The 18509-nt window shown below is 45.4% G+C and overlaps 1 protein-coding gene and 1 long non-coding RNA gene across 2 annotated transcripts in view; both read left to right on the forward strand.

Moving 5' to 3' along the window:
• Positions 1 to 3051: 3051 nt before the first annotated feature.
• Positions 3052 to 12736, forward strand: LOC129702348 (uncharacterized). Its single transcript, XR_008724368.1, has 3 exons — positions 3052 to 6589; positions 9295 to 9436; positions 12210 to 12736. It is a non-coding gene; the product is annotated as an uncharacterized LOC129702348 (long non-coding RNA).
• Positions 12737 to 13848: 1112 nt separating this feature from the next.
• The window catches only part of LOC129702349 (NALCN channel auxiliary factor 1-like), a 475149-nt gene continuing 470488 nt past the window's right edge, over positions 13849 to 18509 (forward strand). Inside the window, exon 1 of the mRNA XM_055644110.1 lies at positions 13849 to 14672. Coding sequence (XP_055500085.1) covers positions 14031 to 14672 — 642 coding nt within the window. The 5' untranslated portion in view covers positions 13849 to 14030. The remainder of the gene's footprint in view (positions 14673 to 18509) is intronic.

Below are 18509 nucleotides of genomic sequence, written 5' to 3' on the forward strand. Positions count from 1 at the left end.
TGTCGACCATGCTGCGAGTATGAGTCGAGGGCAAACTCGCCAGAACTCGCGGATTAGGTCGCCCAAGTGGGACAGGCCCTTTACAATAGTGAAACCTTCGAAAGCTTTTTAGGAGACTAGAAGACATTTATCACTTCACATGTCCAACACAAAGCCTACCCCTGGCGAGATCTGCTGTCATCTCTTTGCAAATGAAGAAATCCAAAATAAATTAGCATCTATCAATATAGATTGGGTAAATGCTGAGTTCAGAGTAAGGAAACCAAGAACAAGAGGACATAGATTTAAGGTGAAAGGGGAAATATTTAATAGGAACCCGAGTAGCAATGTTTTCACACAAAGGATGGTGGGTATCTAGAACGTGTTGCCCGAAGAGGTAGTTGCGGCTGGTACTATCACATTAAAAGACATTTGGACAGGTACATGGATAGTAAGATTAAACGAGAACTTACCAGTTTGAAGTTTGATCTGTATTTTATGAGGAGTTACGATGAGGGATTACGTGAAGAAGCCCGCCAGGCGCATGCGTTGTCATTCTTCAAAGCAGCGGTGTGGAATCACAGATAACTGTAATGACTATACATAGTAAGATTAGAGAAGAGGTACCAGTTAAGTATATGATCAGGGTGGGAGCGGAGGGCACGTAATCCCTCATCGTAACTCCTCATAAAATACAGATCAAACTTCAAACTGGCAAGTTCTCGTTTAATCTTACTATTTTACTTCGGAGTCACGTGAGTGACTACGTGAAGATTTTAAAGCTCTGTGATTTCATGCCGTGGAACGAGTCCATGCATCACGTCTGCCCAACTACAGAGGCTGTGCCACAAAGTCAGAAGACCTGAGTGCGCCGCTGGCAGAAAAGCTAAATTGCTTCTTCTCCCGCTTTGAAACATCAAAACAGCAGCACTCACCTGCTACAGCCCTGTTTCCACCCTCACCTAGCTCCTGTACTACTCCACTCACTGTCAGGGAGCACGATGTCAGACGGGTGCTCCTGGCAGTGAACCCCAAGAAGGCTACCGGCCCAGATGGAGTCCCTGGTAAGGTGCTCAAAGCGTGCGCCCACCAGCTCACTGCCATCTTCACCAGAATTTTCAACCTCTCCCTGGACCAGGCAGTTATTCCGTCCTGCCTAAAATCAGCCACAATCGTCCCTGTGCCGAAGAAGTCTACCATCACCAGCCTTAATGACTACCGTCCTGTGGCCCTCACTCCGGTAATCACGAAGTGCTTTGAGAGGTTGGTCCTCCAGCACATCAAGGACTATCTACCACCAGACCTCGACCCCCACCAATTCGCCTATCACCAAAACAGATCCACAGAAGACGCCATCGCCGTAGCTCTCCACTCTGTACTGAGCCATCTGGAGCAGGGGCAGAGCTACGTCCGGATGCTCTTTGGGGATTTTAGTTCAGCCTTTAATACAATCATTCCGGACATTCTCATTGGTAAACTGGTCACTCTCGGGCTCCCCACTGTCACATGTGCCTGGATAAAGGATTTCCTCACCAACCGGCCCCAGACTGTGAGACTCGGCCCCCACCTCTCCTCCACTCGCAGGTTGAGTACCGGTTCCCCACAGGGCTGTGTGCTAAGCCCCCTCTTATACTGTCTCTACACCTACGACTGTAGTCCGGCCCACAACAACAACCGCATCGTCAAATTTGCTGACGACACTACTGTGGTCGGACTTATTTCGAAGGGAGACGAGGCAGCCTACAGAGAGGAAGTCCTGAAGTTGACAACCTGGTGCTCAGAAAACAATCTGGCTCTGAACACCAGGAAAACAAAAGAGCTCATTGTCGACTTCAGGAGGCACAGCACCGACTTAGCCCCCCTACACATCAACGGCGAGTGTGTGGAGAGGGTCAACACCTTCCGGTTTCTCGGCGTCCATATCGCTGCTGACATCTCCTGGACGGACAACACGACAGCGGTCATCAAGAAGGCTCAGCAGCGGCTGCACTTCCTGAGGGTCCTCAGGAAGCACAACCTGGACTCTAACCTGCTGCTGACCTTCTACCGCTCGTCCATCGAGAGCCTGCTGACATACTGCGTTACAGCATGGTATGGCAGCTGCACCATGGCAGACAGGGAGAGGCTTCAGAGGGTAACCAGGACAGCGCAGAGGATCATTGGCTGCCCTCTCCCCTCCCTGATGGACATCTACACCTCCCGCTGCCTTAGCAGGGCAAAGAAGATAATCCAAGACAGCTCCCATCCTGCGTTTGGACTGTTCGACCTGCTGCCCTCTGGAAGGCGCTATAGGTGCATCAAATCCAGGACAAACAGACTCAGGAATAGTAGTTGCTTTCCAAGAATTATATCTACTATAAATTCAAATTCACACATGCACTGACTACACCGCCCAACACGGACTTCCATCTGTATATATGTATATATGTATGTAGCGCCGCAGAATTTGTGCACCTATTCCCCCCCCCCCCCATCTCCCTTCTGTTTTTTGTTTTTTCTGTTTCTTGTTTTTTGTGCTAAAATTGTATGTATGCACTGAGTACGAGCAGCTTTCAGTTTCACTGTACATGTATAGTGACAATAAATGGCATATCTATCTTGACTGTTGGGAGGAATTGTGTTAACATAATTTGGATATGAATTCGACATTGAAATCATAAAATATTTAACACAAGTTTATAACCCCTTTATATGGGTTTAAATTAATTACAGAACTTAAATTGTTTCTGCAAATGTTCCAGGTTTCATTACTGGTTTATTACAAAATAATTGGAATTTTTCCCCTCCAGACCATCCTGCTGCCTCGAGGATTTGGTCCACTGGTACATCCAACTGTATTGCTGCCGATGTAGCTGCAGCCCTGGTGGAAAGAGATTTTTAAAATTTTAGTATCCACCCCAGCCTGTGTTAGCAACTGTTTCAGCCATCTTGAGATGGTCTGGACCGTCACTCTTGGTGTGGTTACTAGTGGCTGATCAGAATGTGCCTTTTCATAGCCTCTTAGGATTCGTTTTCTCCATGTATGACGACAGATGTTTTATTATACCCAGACGGTCATCTGTTGGGTAAGACCTAATTGTATATTGAGGTCTGCTGATCCCTTTTCTGTTCTGCTTACTATCTCATAAATATGAAACAAAATATTTTCTGTTGAGAAAGTCATGTTGTTCAGTCTATTTTTTGCAGTGACTGTATCCTCTGTGCCGTGACCAATACCATTAGCATGACTGTTTAATGTCAGTCTATGTAGGGACAGAACTGTTGCTGGAGACCAATTCCTGAGCATCTTCAGGATTATTCTCACATCCCATTTATGGGAGTATCTGGTTCCCCTCATAGGTTTTGTACCAGTGGGTCAGTCTCAACAGTGTAATGGTCTGTCCCCTGCCATAGGTAAGTCGATAGGGCACTTCTGGCGCAGTTGATGGCACTGTAACTAAGCCCCTCATCATAGTGGAGGCCTGCCAGATATTCCAGAACAGATGGGATGTTCATGTCTCTGATTCCATGTTTGATACCACTGGGAACCATGGTTGTGTAGGCCAATCGGGTACTACCAATTCCAGATGCAGAGTCTAGTTGTATTTCTTTGATACCCGACTGATCTCTCTGGATACACCATTGCCAATTTGTATAGCCAGATTGTCACAGATGTCAATTTGTTTCCACCCTGTGGTTAATGTATGCTACCACGGTGGTATTGGTTGCTCCGCACCCAAGGGTACTGGCATCAGTTTGCAGTACCATGGAAAAGGTTACTGACAATGTTTGGATAGGAACAAGGCCAGATGTTATCTATCCACCATTTAGTTCCATTTTAGCCTGATTGGTAGTTTCACAGATCTGTCAAGTGACCTGCATAATTTAGAGTGCTTGTATTTTGCTCTCTATATGTTTTGGTAATGTAGAGGTCCAAATTTGTGTGGCTGGATAGGCAGCCATCATTATGCCAGTTACTTTAGCTACCAATCTGATGGATGGTTTGCTGATGTCAGTGAGGTTATTATAAGCCTCTATTAAACCTGTAGCCTTTTCCTTAGGCAGAGTCACCGACATGTGAACGTAGTCAATGGTGAAAACCCCAGGTAGTCCACAGTAGTGGAAGACGTTAGTTTAGATTTAACTGGATGAAATGAATCCCAGTTCCCCAAATAACTTTTTTTTTGTGGCTGTTACAGTTTGTTTGGCCAAATCCAAAGTTTTTGCCCATAATGTCATCTAAATATGCCATAACCATGTGTATACGTTTCCGTAGAAACGCTTGGGCTGGTTTCAAATTTTTTGTGAACAGCCTGGGCTGATGATAACCCATTTGGCAGTGCTTTGTACTGCTAGTTGTCCCATCCAGTTGAAATTAAGTAACATCTGTGGTCACCTCGTATAGGCACTGAATAGTAAGCATCCTTTAAAATTGATGCTGACCATTGAAGTGACCTTTGGGAATTAATAGTTAAGCAGTAACAAGGGTATCTATTTTGTCAGATCTATGATGATGCGATGACCATCATCTTTTGTTTTGATAGATATATTGGACACAAATTTTAATGGTTCGTGTTGAGTTTTCTCAATTACACCTTTTATGTAAAGCCGTTTCAGTTCAGCTTGCGCTTTTGATTTCCTTTATCAGAAAGCACGAACATTTGGTTCAGTATATGCTGAACTGGAGGGCTGTACTTGTGTATAAAGTTTGTTGTATATCCCTGGATACTGCTTAAGATGTAGGTATTTAACATGCTCCATGCATTCAGAAGAGAGTGTATCTCCACCCAAATCTCCGTGCCCACTGTTTGTAGGGAACCAGACCCACCTACCTCCATGTTACTAGTGGCAGGTTTACCTTTTTGTAGGTTCTTCGCTGTTGTTGTAGCGCTGGGTCTGGATTTACGGTTTGGTTGGCGTTGGAGGTCCCGCATCTTCTAGGAAGGCCGGCCTGGGCCATGGCCTTAAAAAGACTCATGTTTTGAGTACTGGTCCTTCGAGCTTTCACCAGTTCTCTGGTGGGTGCTTGGGGGTGCCAGTAGGTTCTCTTGTTCCTGCACCCCCTGCACTCTTTTTTCCGCGGACCCCTCTTCCAGGTCAGCCCAGAACTGACCCGCAGTGCTCCCCTCTGATGGTGTAGAAGCACTGTGCAGCCCTGAAAGAGGTATTGCTGTGGGTTTATCATAGGGCCCACAGTGACCCGACTCCATCTCCCGGAGTCTGTCACGTTGGAGCAAAGCTCCATATACCGCTTCTTCCAGCTCCAGCGCTCTCGGGCGCTGGCCACCGGCGGTTATGCAAAGTCGGACTCCTCCGAGTCCACGACCTTGTTTGTTTTGTGTCTAGCCTTACCGCTCGGCCGCATGGATCTGGCCGGTGCGGAGGCGACATCGGGCACAGCTGATCCCACTACGGGTGATCCAAGTGCCGCTGGCTGCTGCTGGCTGCCCGCTGCTCCACGGTCCTCCTTCTCCAGCTTTGTCCTTCCTTCCGTGGAGTGGATATGGCCGGTGTGGAGGACATCTGGCACAGCTGATTCCATCTAGCCCACCAGCTTTGTCGCAGCCCGTTGTTTCTGCACCTGCAATCAGCATAGAAATGCAAAAAAGACCGCAGCTCTTACCTGCAGGTCCAAGTTGTTGCTACGAGTGAGCGTCATTCCACCCGTCTGCTGCCGTTATTGACTGGTCAAATCAACGGCCCTATTTGAATGGTCTCCCGCCTGGCCGTGGTGTTCTGGCCGGTGCGGGACCAGGTCAGCACTGCTCTCCTTATAACGGGAGTTAAACGTGCCTATGGCGGCTGCTGCTGCCGGCTGCCTCTGTCTTCCCCAGCCAGCTTTACTAGCAGCACTATGGACAGTCCTTTGTCCAGCTTCCCCTCCTGTACATACCCAGTGTGGGGAAACATTAGTTTTTTGCTCCCTCTCCCGCCCGTTGCGGGAGCGAGTCGGGAGCGAAAGTTGGGCACAGCTATTCCTATTACAGGAGCCGACTCCGGTCGCAGCTGTTGTCCCCTGTTGCGCTTACTCCACCTGGCTTAGCCACGGCAGGAGCGCAATCTCATATTGTCCCCTAATTTTTAAAAAGGGGGCAGAGCACTAATACAACCTACTGTTGTGTAGGTTGTTGGCTCCGTTTTTCTCTACCCGTATGGGGTGAAGTTGGCACTCGCTCCCGTTTATGGGAGATAGTGGTGCCGACGTCCGTTGCTGGCTGCCTGCTGCTGTTCAGCGGCAGCTCGGCAGTCTTCCTGGAAACAAGAAGAAAAGGTAAGGAAATTTCTTACCTGTTCCGTAGCCCCAGACCCATGTAGTTATTGGGTTGTAGGTTCTGTTTTTCCTCCACCCGTTTTGGTGTGATTTGCACTCGCTCCCTTATGGGAGATTGTGGTGCTGATTTTTCCTCCACCCGTTTTGGTGTGATTTGCACTCGTTCCCTTATGGGAGATGCTGGCGCTGACGTCCGTTTGCTGGCTGCCTGCTGCTGTTCAGCTGCAGTTTTGCAGCTTATCTGTAATTAAGAACACTAATACATCCCACTGTTTTTGTGGGTTGTTGGTTCCTTTTACTCTACACCCGTTTGGGGTGAAGTTTACAGTCGCTCCCTCATGGGAGATGCTGAGAAAAAAGGTTAAGGACATTTTCTCTTACCTGTTGTTGCTGGTTCTCAACCTGCCGTCCTCCCGCAGCCCCACGGACCCCGTAGCGTAGGTGTCTGACGGCACCGGGGTACTCCTGTCGGGGTTCCCTTCCCCGAGCTGGAGTCGCACGAACTCCCGCTAAGGGACCATCGTGCTAGTGGCTGTTTGCTGGCTATCTGCTGCTTGCAGATTCCTCCCTTGCCAGCTTTCAACAGCCTTCCTGTACGCAAAGGTAAGTAAATAAACGACGTCCTCTTACCTTCCTCCCAACAATGACGAGTTGCAATGCATGTAGCGCAAATGACAACGCATGCGCCTGGCGGGCTTCTTCACGTAGTCACTCTCCGAAGTAAAATAGGAAGGTTGAGAGAGGTATGGGCTAAACATGGGTACATGGGACTAGTGTAGATGGGGAATCTTGGCTAGCATGGGCAAGATGGGCCGAAGTGCCTGTTTCTAAGTTGTATGCCTCTAAATACCAACCAGCTTCCCACATCTCTCTTGTCCATAGCAAATATTTTGTTCCTTTGTATCCTTTGTTTGCTGGGAAATTATTTTCTAATAAAATCATGGTTTAAAAATTAATGTCACCCAATTAAATCTTAAAGGAGCATTTAAAATAATGCTTGACTAATTATTTACTTATTTCCTTATAGAAAGACAACTCAGTTGCACAAAATGCATTTCAGATCTGCTTCCTTGGGCTTTTCTTGTGATTAAATGACATATTTTCTGATTCCCCTTTAATTTTCTGCCACACATTCCCCACCACTACAAAATACTCATAGTGATCTTATTCATGAAAGTAGTACTCCTTTATAGAGTGTGATGAGGATTAGTAAAAGCAGATAATGCAGCTAAGAGTAATTAAATGCTGGTTAATAAAGTACAGTAATTGTTAAAAAAAAAAAGGAGACGTATAAAGATATGTATTTACCATATTCTCAAAGTAGATCCTTCTTCAGTTTGAGGATATATATCGTCTGTGCATTTTTTCACATCTTGCTGGAGGAACTCAGCCAGTCAGGCAGCACCTCCGGAGAAAAAAGGTGGGCAACGTTTGGGTTGGGACCTCCTTGAAACGGCACCCTTCCTTTTTCTCCAGAGATGATGCCTGACCGCTGAGTTACTCCAGCACTTTGTGTCTATATGTGAAGAAAAAATGGACAGATGATATATCTTCAAACTGAAGAAGGATCTGACCCGATACATTATCCATCCGTTTCTCTCCGCAGATGCTGCTTGACTTGTTGGGTTCTTCCAGCAGTTTGTATCGTTGCTCTTTAATGAGCACCATACTTGGACATTGTTGTAACTTAATAAATCTGGCTCCAAAATCAGTAGAATAGCTCTACTAATCTGAAATTCCACAGAATGTCTTTTAAAGGTAATGAATGGTTTACCATTGATTTATAGAGATTGATGTTGAAATAATAGTTGTTGTTCTGTAATGTTCCCTTTCTTACTAAAAGAGAGCAATGTTGGATGGGGACCACATTTTTAAAATAATACCAGGAAAGGTGAAAGGACACTGAATAGGTTGTGTGCTCTCTGCCTCTATTTTAAGCCTGCATCGATGATAGACAATGGGTTTCAGCCAAGCATATGGCAGGTGGCATATCTAATATAAATATATCATTGCCGTTTAGAGACTGTGATCAAAAAAAACTTTGGAGAATAAAAATGATGGGAACTTTCATTGTTCTGCTTTTTTTTTTCCAATTATCAGATATTAGTTGACTCATAAATTTACATTATGATACAATTTGTGCACCTGATATCTGCATACAGTTATAATGTGTGAAGTGTTGGTATTGGTTTACACAGTACAGGTATATTCCTTGCCTTGTGCCTCAAGTGAATGCTGTATACAGAATAGTCTTCAATTCTATCCTGGATATCTAAGATAAACTGGCAGAGAATGAACAGCAAGCTGAAATCTCAGGATTAAGAAGTAACACGAGAAATAGTAATAATAATAATAATAAAATTTATTTATGGGCGCCTTGCAAGAGTCTCAAGGTCACCTTGGTCCTCCTACTGGCATTTACGTACATCTGTACCAAGCTGTGTATTGATCATCCCAGCAGTCTGAACTTCTTTTTATACAGATAATAAGAAGGATAAATGTGAGTGTGTTACAAAGGTTTTTTATCCAGAACATCCAAGGTCTTAGTTTGTGAATGAAGAGATTTTCTACCATAACTTCACAGGAAAATGGTTAGAATGGAATATCTTTACCAATATTCAACCATTTCTTTCCCTTGATACACAACCGGGCTAATTGAAGATCTGCATCTCTGCAAAAAGGAACACATGGCTTTCTGTGGATGGTTTGCATACCATTTATATATGATCGGAAGCCATCTACAGGTACTTGTTTCTCAAAATGTTTGCAATATCAAAATGGGAAAGTCCACTATTAAAAATGAAAAATCTTCCCCTTTAAGTATTTATTCAGTTTCATTTTGCATGATGCTATTGAGCAAGGTTCCATCATTAATAAAGGCAGTGTATTTTAAATTTGGATGATCCTTCTCTCAATTCCTCTCCCCAACTTCAAAGTTAGATGATATAGTTTCAATGACCGGTCCCTGTCCTTCCAAGCAACTTTATATCCTTAATATAAAGTTAAGTAATGCTTTATATCCTCTGTGTTTAATTCCATCTCCTATGTGGTTGTCCATTTTGCAGGTCTCTCTAACGACTTGGAATATGCATTCTGAAAAACTAATTCATTCAGTTCTGCTGAGCTTCCTCCCTTGAACCCAAGATCCGTTTCTGAAATAAAAACGGAAAATATTGGCAACACTCAGCATGTCAGGAAACATCAGGGGTGAGTAAACAAAGTTACCGTTTCAGGTTAATGGCGTTCCATCAGCTTGAAATCTTTCTTTCTCCATATGTGTTGTCTGACCTGCTGTGTATTTCCAACAATTACTGCATTTATTTCAGATTTCCAGCACCAGCAATTTTCTGCTTTGGAAATGTGATTGCTGGGGATACCCATTGATGAATACACTTGCAACAGCAGGAGAGAAATCTCCTTTGCTTTACCAGAAACTACAGTGCTTTCATTGACAGTATCTCTTTATCTAACTTCATGGGAATTGTACCCTCTCCCAAATGGTGACGCAGGTAATACGGCTGCCTCACAGTGCCAGAGACTCACGTTTGAGCCAAAAACCAGGTGCTGTCTGTGTGGAGTTTGCATTTTCCCCCAAGAGCTCCAGTATCCCAAAGACGTGCAGGTTTGTGGATTAATTGGCTGCTGTAAAATTACCCCTGGTGTATAAGGAGTGGTTGAGAAAGTTGGATAACACAGATACTGGATTGACAGATTAATGGATTGGTGTGGATTTGATGGGCTGAAGGGCCTGTTTCTATGCTGCATCTCTAAAGTAAACTAAATTAAACTAAACTAAAAAATTGGATAGTTATATGGATGGGAAGGGAATGGAGGGTTATGGTCTGAGCGCAGGTATATGGGACTAGGGGAGATTATGTGTTCGGAACGGACTAGAAGGGTCGAGATGGCCTGTTTCCGTGCTGTAATTGTTATATGGTTATATGGTTAAAACATCATCTTGTAGAAACAAGAAACTGATCTCATGCACCACTTATGTCAATCTCTTCTTTTTTACTCTTTTCTTCCTTATTCCTGTTTTGCTATTAAGTTAAAAAATAAGAAGTTGTATATGAAATGTAATATGTCAACAAGTATTAGGGTATGAGGTACCACAGTATTGTACTTACTTCTAACAAAAATAAATTAAAACCCCCCAAAAAACTGCAGATGCTGGTTTAGAAAGGCAAGGCGTTAAGTCTGGAGTAGTTAAGTGGGTCAGGAGCATCACTGTAGAACATGGATAGATGACGTTTCAGGTCGGGACCCTTCTTCGGGCATCTTACATTTCTGATCCTCATGATGTCACTGGCACACAGAACAATTTTACTGTTCATCTGAATAGAAAGCATTGGTGGTTTTCCTGCTGGAAGAGGCCAACAATAGAACATTCTCTTGTTGAGTTGACTATGTGGAGGCCATGGAAGCCATGCCGGATTTCTTCATTGGCAGAAACAGTCAATAGATTTGTCTGCAGCTGCCCAGGGATAGTGTGGAGATGATGAACAGGCCAGGTATGGATCTTTGAGCAATCCAAAGGTCCGGGCAAATAAAGAAGTCTCTTCTGGATTCATGTTGTGGTTATTGGATGGGTCAACATAGAACAGTATTCAAGAACATCCATTTGATTCACAATGTCCATGTTGAAAATGATGCCAAGTTTTGTTCATCTCCTCTGTCTGGTCATAAGTGATAGGAACACAATTAGGCCATTCGGCCCATCAAGCCTGCTCTGCCATTCAATTATGGGTGATCTATCTCTCCCTCTTAACCCCATTCTCCTGTCTTCTCCCCATAACCCCTCACACCCGTACCAATGCAGAATCCATCTATCTCTGCCTTAAAAATATCCATTGACTTGGCCTCCACAGCCTTCTGTGGCAATGAATTCCACAGATTCACCCTCTGACTAAATAAATTCCTCATCCCCTTCCTAAAGGAACATCCTTTAAGTCTGAGGATGTGATCTCTGGTCCTAGACTCTCCCACTAGTGGAAACATCCTCTCCACATCCTCTCTATCCACGCCTTTCGCTATTCTGCACGTGAACTAACTCACTACATTCCCTGCCTATCCCTGTGTCCATTCTTGTGTCGACCTTCACCACCACCCACTGGCAGCATGCTGCCGGCACCCACCACTCACTGTGCAAGGAACCTGCCTACACATCTCCTTTAAACCTTGCCCTCCCCCCACATCTTAAAGCTATGCCCTGTAGTCTTTGACATTTCCACCCTGGGAAAAAGATTCGGACTGTCTACCCTCTCATAGTTGCTTATACTCCTATCAGGTCTCCCCTGAACCACAGATGCTCCAGAGAAAACAATCCAAGTTTGTCTAACATCTCATATAGTCATAGAGTGATACAGTATGGAAACAGGCCCTTCGGCCCAACTTGCCCCATCGGCTACACTAGTCCCACCTGCCTGCATTTCATCCATATCGCACCAAACCTGTCCAATCCATATACCTGTCTAACTGGTTCTTAAACGTTGGGATAGTCCCAGCCTCAACTACCTCCTCTGGCAGCTTGTTCCATACACCCACCACCCTTTGTGTGAAAATGTTACCCCTCAGATTCCTATTAAATCTTTTCCCCTTCACCTTAAACCTATAGGTAACATCCTTTAATTCAGACAGCATCTGGTAAACCACTTCTGCATTCTCTCCAATCTGTCCTCATCACGGGGTAACCAGAAATGCACAATGTGGCCTAACTGAAGTCCTGTAAAGATACAACTTGTAATCAATGCCCTGACTGACTGGCATTGAGTGCAGGCCTAAACGCAATCATATATTAATCCTTCTTCACCTTGCAAGGTATGTGTCACTTTAAGGGATCTACAAACCTGGGTAGGAATGCAGTGGAGAAGAGTGGAGACAGTCTGCAGAAGGGTCTAGACCTGAAATGTCACCCATTGCTTTCCCCCAGAGATGTTGCCTGTCCCGCTGAGTTACCCCAACATTTTGTGTCTACTGTTAGGACCACTAAACTGGACGATACAGATGAAGCCCTGGAAGAACATGGTGTAACCAGTTGTGTCGAAGACGACAAAAAAGTAAAGATGAAAAAGGAAAATGTACCACAGTTACAGTCCCAGAGGATCTCACATGACTTCACTGTAGTGCTGGGTGTGAGTTTCAAATGGACAGATTTAGATATTTAGCCGTGAGCACTGATTTTTTTGAGAGGTGACAACAAATTTGAGGTCACACCTCATTTTCCCTTTTAAAAATAGAACACCCATAAGGTTGTGTTCAGTATTCCAAATGAGAATCCACCAAAAATCCATGTTAAAATTAGATGTTAAACAACTTGTTTTGACATATTGTAAAATGCTCTTGAAATAAATCCCAGTGCATGATTAGTTTCATTCAGAACCGCTTCACATTGAATGATTTCAGTGAATGATCAGCAAAACACTTACATTTGGACCTCGCTGGGGACCCAGTCCCTTGCTTCATTATACATGCATTTAATGCTCCATCAAATGCAACCATGCACCTGTATTAAAATACATTTGTCCACCTTTAGCCCTTTTTTTTTTTAAGGGTTCCGGATCGCTGCTCCTTTATACCGACGGCTTGCTCTTGATTCACGTTGCCGGCATACCTATCACACATATGCGCCGAAGAATATTTCTCTTATTTATGAATAGAGCGGAGAATTTCTGGGACGTGTGCGGAACAGCTCACACACACACCTCTCTCTGCCATCACCCAACCTCCCCCCCCCCCCCCCCCCCCCCCCCCCCATTTCTCGCCGCCCCTTCCCCTCCGTCCTCAAACTGACTGACCTCTCTCAACTGGTGCTCAGCTGAAACACACTTTAAAATCTTGACAGAGAGAGAGAGAGAGGGAGGGAGGGAGGGAGGAGGGGGGGAGAGAGAGAGAGAGAGAGTGTGTGTGTGAGAGAGAGAGCGGAGGTTGCAAGATTGTATGTGTAGGAGGGTTGTGGTGTTGAGTCTGTCTGTCTGGTGTGTGTGTGTGAGAGAGAGAGGGAGAGAGACAGAGAGAGACAGAGACCGCGGTGAGTGAATGGCTAAGGCAGTTTCGCTCTGAATGGCTCTGTCAATTTCCCCGAAGCCGGAGCAAAGCGCAGGCGCCAGGACCTAGCCAAACATCTCAAGGTGTACACATCGCGTTGAAGATGGCGACAATTTGAGGTTGGAAGGTTGAAGGGGGGGGGGGGGGGGGGGGGGGGAGTGGGTTAGTGGTGGCCGTGGGGAAGAGGAATGAGAGAGAGACAGAGAGTGGGCGAGAGAGACAGAGAAGCTTCAGGGGTCACAGCACAAGGATGGTACCCCGGGATGAGGACAAGGACACCGGCGGAAGCGGGCTGGGGGAGTGAAGAACCATGATCGCGATGGATTGCTGATAGATCGTGCTCCTCACACTAATAGTGGGTGCGCACTGGCGTTTTATATTAGTCAGTTAGCCTTCAACCAGTGAAATGGATGGAGGGTGGAGGGGAAGGAGTGGGGAGGGGAAGGGGGGGGTGGTAATGGGGGTGGGTGGGTGAGGGATGGGGAAGGGGGAGAAGAAGGGGAAAAAATATATTTAATTAATTAATTACCAAAAAAAAAAAATCTCCCTTCTTCTTTTTTTTTGTCCAGATGGAGCATGCATTCTCCAACAAAATGCAATGGATTATTTTTGACCAGGAAATGAGGGGCAATTTGCGCCCCTCTTTTGCAACTCACCACACAGCAACACTGCAAAAGTGACATTGGGAACTGGGAGCACTTGGAAAGCCCCCTCCCCCCTATTTCCCCACCTTTCTCCCCCCCTCCCCCTCCAAAATATGATCAGAGGACCTTGGATGTGTAATGCCGTCTTGAAAATCTGTTTTGCACCCACAGCGAACGAGAAAGCCTGCGTGGATACACAGAGGGCAGAGAGATGGCCAATGTCTTTAGCGTCTCTGCTCATTTTCGCCCTGCTCTTGTCTGATTATTTTTGCTCTTGCGCCGGTACGAGGCTGAGGAGCGGGGAACCCTCGGGCAGGAATTGGAGCCAGCCGTCGGGGAGCAGTAACCCGGCCGCATCACACACTGGGGAGCACAGGCAGAGGCGAGGGGACTGCGGCCGCACTCTGACCAATTTGACCGGGCACCTGGAAGACTTGGAGTCCGCCTGTCGATATCCCAAGGGCTTGGATACCGCCTGCCTCTGGACTTATTTCAGTCATTTCAGGCTCTCCTTCTGTCACTCTTACACCATTGCTGATCTTTTGCGAGAGTATGTTAACCCGAACGGGTTAAACTGCAGTTTGGATATGCGGATCAGAGATGATGGAGGGGCCCGGTCTGTCTGCAGCGACTGCATCAAGGCTTATCAGATGGAGGACCAACACGCTCAGGAAAAATACGAGGAATTCGAGACACTGCTGGACAAGTACATGGAGTCGGGCTACTCGGTCACATCATGTCCGAGCGACTGCATGGTAAGGTCCATATACATCTCGCCGTCGGTTGTGTTCAGCCCATCATTTAACCTTCAAGTTGAAATGGTAGGGTCTTTGCGGCAGTGAGGCAACAAGTTCCTCCTGTGTGTGTGAATTGTTTTTAAAAGCTTGACAGGAGAAGGAGGAAATCCTTTGAACAGTGCAAAGTCAGGCGCTGTCAAAGATCATGGGGTCAGCTGCTTGGGGTTTTACACGGGGAAGGGGCAGAGGTTGTGTGGGCAGGAGTTTGGACGTTGTACCTGGAGGGAAAGCTTTGCATTGGAATGAGATCCCGGGAGATAGTGAGAGTGGCAGTGTGTGACAGGTGTTATTTCAGCCAGTATGTAGGGGAGGATGTATGTGCCACTGTGGGTGATGTAGAAGCAGACTGGGATTCTATAACATGGTTGCAGGAAAGGATGCATGAGGATAACTGAGAGTCAGGAAAGATTATTTATCAGATGGCAAACAAGGTTTACATCAAGTTTATTTCGGTGCAACTTTTATGAAGTTCTTCCCCATCACATTAACATGCATAACACTAATATTGGTGTTGTTTTCAATATAATGTCACAGGAATATGTTCAAAACAGGTGAATGGTGCAAAGTGCTGGGATATAGACAAAGTGTGTTGGGAAGTTATAAGGTTGTCGGCAAATGCATTACAAACGGGATTCTGACTAAAAACAGTATTTACAATAATGAACGGTGAACATTTCAACTTGAACAGATTGTGAGCTGGCTTTGAAACAGGTTGCTATGAAACTCTTCTCACAGCGCTGTTTATTCTGATTTGTGATGTTATCTGTGAGAAATATGAAATGGGTTGCAGGAGATGTGATGATCGAGACTGGTTCTCGATTTCAGTGAAAGAAAATGTATTGACTTCCATGAATGTTTCGTCACTAAGATGGAAGATATGTTTTCTCGAAAAGTTGCATTTTCTGGGAAAATGCAAATGTTCAAATGTCAATTATCATGTACTTAAATTTTTCATTCATCAATTAACCCCTGACTTATAACAGCGTTGTTTGCATCTAAAACTAGTTTTGTCACAGACTAGGAATCAAGCTAATCAGTTGTAATGGGAAGAGTGACTGTAAACTCCTTTGTGAATGAGTGTGCAAACCTTGAAGACAAGAGCACGTGGGAGAGACACAAGTGGGTGTTCTTCCTGCACTTGGATGCACGTTCAGTGTGCCCATTTCCATGACACCACAAGGGCCCTTAGAGCTCTGGAAAAACAGTCTGGAGCATTAGTTTGTTGAGTGAATACTGAATACCTGCCAGAGTATGTAGACAATATAGATTGTGATGCTAATCAGCCAGCCATGCTGATTCAATGCCAGTGTTGTCATTTTAGAGTTCAACACTACAGCTCATGTGAGTCTCTTGAAGGTGCTTGGTTGAACAGCAGTATCCTGTGTCCACTCCCCTCCCAGCAACGCACCACACCCCGTCCACCCATGCATTGCTCACAGCATCAGCACCGACACAGATGAGTTACAGCCCATGTCTTATTGCTATTATTGAAGGTTCATCATCATTTGGAGCTTTCCAGAGTTAATTCAAGTTGCAGAAAACGACAGGGAGTTGTGTGCTGAAAGGCCATCAGGTGATTTTGGGCTTCCTATGGTTCGAGGCGGATATGCTTGGAGGGATTCGTCTTGAAGTGCAACATTGCTGGCAACACAAGGGGATGCACATCGGGAAAGGAGGAACCAGCTGGCTCTTTTTTCCACTGAGAAACGATGGCTGAAGTGTATACTGTGTTACTTTTGTGTGATGAAAAGTTTCAAGAAGAGATAGTATTTCCTCTTGTGGGGAGGAGCATAACCATCAAGATAAAGCAGTCACAACATAATTCTGTGAGAAATTCAGAAGAAATTTATTTTCCAAAACGTGAGGAGAATGAGGTACTTGCCACCGCATAGTGTGATTGAGTTGAGCAGCACAGAAATGTTTAAGAAGAGCTTGGATAAATAGACAAACGAGAAGGAAATGGAAGGTTGTGCTGAGAGATTTACCTCAGGAAAGAAGATGTGAGGAAGCTCAGTTGGACAGGTTGGACAGAATGGGTGTTTCTGTGCTGTATATCTGTTGCAATCACATGCGATCCCACATAATGAGCAGCAAGGCAGGAGGAAGTGAGAGTCCTCACACTACATGCCCACACAATGTTTTTGGGAGGACTCTCTCTCATCATTCAACATCAGTGAGTAACAGTATCCGAGGCATCTGTGCTTCATAGAGCATCTTCCCTTAAATCTGCCACCTCCTGCAACGTCAGCTGCAGCCCCAGGGCTGGGCAGGAGCTTTCCAAGTGTCTCTAACAGTGATAATTCAACCGCCTGGGTTCTCAGGATGGAGTTGAATATATTCGCAGCATCCCACAGTTTGTAGTCCTTTGGACGAGGGAGATCACTGCTGCTCTGTATCCAAGGAGATGCACTGTATCCAAGTGAGAGCATTTTCTTACATCTTGCCAAAAAAAACACTGGCAAGGTCTGGTCATATGTGTGCAGATATTGCCTTGGTGCAAGTGGAGTGGAGATAATCAAAGTGTGCCTGAGTTGCCCCCTGATTTGCAGCATTACTCATGGTAGACCACACCATACTGAGTAATCCCTATGACGAGCGCAGAGCCCTTCCCATCAACTATAAAGTATGCAGCTGAAGAATGGGAGAAATGGGAGAAGAAGAGTGTGGATGATGAGGAAGAGGAAGAAAAGACAATGGTCCATGAGGAACTCGTCTGAGTGAGATTCTGGACCAACTACGTCCAGTTCCTCGTACCATCCTTCCCTTTGCCAAACCTCATAGCGTTAGAAAATCAAAGGCCATTGAATTGAATACTTTATTGCCACATGTGACATGTCACAGTGAAATCCTTTGCTTGTATACCCACTGCATGAAAATAGTTGCCACGTAAAGTCGGTGACAAAGTTACAAAGTATCCCGCACCAGGTCCCCCTTTCTTCTTCCCCCTCCCCCACAGTGCTATTATTTTTGTACATCTCGCAACTTTATCGATATGTTGTTTCTGTACCTCCTTATGACCTTTCCAATGTCCATAGCTCACACCTGGTGTGTGATGGCCCTTTCTTTTTGACTCAGATTTGACCACTTGGTTGAGTGATGTGGGCTGAATCACCTGCAAGACTAAGGAGTTAACGGTGGACTTTAGGAGGAGAGGAACACCCCTGTCCCATATTTCCATCAATGGTGTGGATGTGCAGTTTACCAAGAAATATAAATACCTTGGAGTGTACCTGGACAGTAAACTGGACTAGTCCAGGAACGCTGATGCCCTGTACAACACACTATCCCCATATCCCTCTTGATATGTGTAATCCTGTCTGGGTCTTGGTCTTGACAGTCCCTCCCCAATTTCTTCCATTAGAAAAACAAAGGCCACTATAAAATAACCATTCCAATTCAAATTTATAAATTAGACCTCCACCACTAAAGCTCCATGTGCTGCTCCTACACTGTGCAGTGTTGATACATTTGGCAAGGCCATTGGCACTAAGTGCAAGAGACTGTAGCTGATTCTGAGGGTGACCTCAAGCAGTTCAGTGGTGAGAAGGGTTGGTTGTGGGCAGCACCATCTGGGCATGAAAGGCAGCATTGTGAGGTGGTCAGCTGTCACACACAGCTAGCGGTGGTAACATGGCAGAGATGGGTGTTGGTATAGATTTATTAATGTCACGTTCATCAGGATACAACGTTAAACTATGTTTGTGTGCTTTCCGGTCAAATCGTATGATACATGATGCAGAAACAAAGAACAGCAGATGCTGGTTCATACCCCAGATAGACACAAAGTGTTGGGTA

This window comes from Leucoraja erinacea, chromosome 12 (assembly GCF_028641065.1).
Source record: "Leucoraja erinacea ecotype New England chromosome 12, Leri_hhj_1, whole genome shotgun sequence".
In the NCBI taxonomy this organism is placed as follows: Eukaryota; Metazoa; Chordata; class Chondrichthyes; order Rajiformes; family Rajidae; genus Leucoraja; species Leucoraja erinaceus.